Source organism: Larimichthys crocea, unplaced genomic scaffold (assembly GCF_000972845.2).
Source record: "Larimichthys crocea isolate SSNF unplaced genomic scaffold, L_crocea_2.0 scaffold53979, whole genome shotgun sequence".
NCBI classification, from domain to species: domain Eukaryota; kingdom Metazoa; phylum Chordata; class Actinopteri; family Sciaenidae; genus Larimichthys; species Larimichthys crocea.
In genome coordinates this window covers 1-1373 of record NW_020857060.1, presented here as the reverse complement: position 1 = coordinate 1373, position 1373 = coordinate 1, and the positions used below count along the sequence as shown (strand labels likewise).

At 42.8% G+C, this 1373-nt stretch overlaps 1 protein-coding gene across 2 annotated transcripts; it reads right to left on the bottom strand.

The window, feature by feature from the left end:
- Positions 1 to 227: 227 nt before the first annotated feature.
- On the bottom strand, positions 228 to 1122 carry LOC109137546 (cohesin subunit SA-3). 2 transcript variants are annotated; one of them, XM_027276754.1, is made up of 4 exons: positions 801 to 1122; positions 642 to 694; positions 527 to 611; positions 228 to 413 (listed from the first exon to the last, which is right to left on the bottom strand). In XM_027276754.1, the coding sequence occupies exons 1-4, from the start codon at positions 887 to 889 to the stop codon at positions 257 to 259; spliced, it is 384 nt and encodes a 127-aa protein (XP_027132555.1). In that variant the 5' UTR covers positions 890 to 1122; the 3' UTR covers positions 228 to 256. The 2 variants fall into 2 exon arrangements, with proteins under 2 accessions (XP_027132555.1, XP_027132554.1); XM_027276753.1 differs by having other exon boundaries at positions 527 to 694.
- Between the last annotated feature and the right edge of the window lie 251 nt (positions 1123 to 1373).

Here is a 1373-nt window from a genome sequence, read left to right as displayed (position 1 = left end):
GTTAGCCTCAATAAAATCACTGTTTCATACTCATGCAGTCAGACAACAGTCAGAACGTGTGTGTGGAGAAAATGTGGAACTGAAGCCAAGAGATGAAGACGGCTTCTACTGGTTCTACTGGTTCCACTGGTTCTACTGGTTCTGTTGGTCAGTTTTCAGATGTGAGAATCTAAATGTTTGTGAAGAACGAAGCTGAAAATAAAGATTCAGGTTTAAAAAACTTGTCTGGATAAATAACAGTTCAAACATGAATCAGTCAGATTTTAATGTTATTAACAGCTGACCTCTGTGCAGCAGACGGTCCGACATCTTTAAAATCAATGAAGCGACCAATGGACCCGTCACTCTTGAAGGACACACAGCTGGGTCCAGGTCCAGGTCCAGGTCCAGCAGAGTCTGGTCTCTGATGGATCCTGACAGAAAAACAATTGAAGTTCATGTTAAGTAAAAATCTTCCTCCATAAAATACATATGTATTGATATATGTATATGAATAATTATCAACAATTAAAAAAGAATAACTTACTTTTTGTCTGATGAATGTCTTTGTTTAAAATTAATGAGACGATCACTTGACCGGTCACTCTTGAAGGACACACAGCTGGGTTCAGGTCCAGGTTCAAGTCCAGGTTCAGGCCCAGGTCCAGGTCCAGGTCCAGGTCCAGCAGAGTCTGGTCTCAGAGTCTGTTGTGGGCTTCAACAGAACACACACAGAGCTTTGAGTGTGAAGAATGATGGTGGAGTGATTTGAGTGCTGAGCTGTGACATGGAGAAGAGTCGTGGACAGTTCCTCATCTCACCTCTGAGCTTTGGTCTGGCTGTCATGTTCCCCACACAGAGTGCTTTTAGAGGGAGGGACTCCCTCCTCTCTGTCCTCACTCTGATTCATGCTGCTCAACTCACATCCACATCAGCTCACACACACTTTGATCTGGAGAGGAAACACAAATCATTCATGTGCACATGGACTCAAATCATCCTGTCATCATTTGTCCTGTACAAAGACCAGCTGCTCCTCCACTGATGAACAAAGACTAATGTGACAACAAAGTTTCTGATTTTCATCATTTCAGATGGAATCTGTTTCAGACAGCTGACATCCTGCAGGTGACTTTGGCTCCACCAGATAGCGCCGCATGATTCGTAAACACAGGTGGAGGCAGCTTTGAGCCCATGTTGATGATCACTGACTGATCCTTTCTCTTCCTCTATCTATCAGAGTCTTCTATCAGAGTCGACTGAAGCTTCTGTGCTCAGACTGAACAAACAGTTAGAAAACACAACTGTCAGTCTACAATCAATACATGATCAATAGTTTGTTATTGGACTGAGAAGTTTGAACTTTATTAATTGTCAAAGTCAGAGTCCTGCAT

What these genes read in the sequence shown, in the direction of transcription:
- LOC109137546 (XM_027276753.1), bottom strand. Translation starts at nt 889, where the DNA reads ATGAATCAGAGTGAGGACAGAGAGGAGGGAGTCCCTCCCTCTAAAAGC. An exon ending in AGCCAGACCAAAGCTCAGAG is followed by an intron (nt 695 to 800) that starts GTGAGATGAGGA and finishes GTTCTGTTGAAG; the next exon opens with CCCACAACAGACTCTGAGAC. An exon ending in AGACATTCATCAGACAAAAA is followed by an intron (nt 414 to 526) that starts GTAAGTTATTCT and finishes TTTTTCTGTCAG; the next exon opens with GATCCATCAGAGACCAGACT.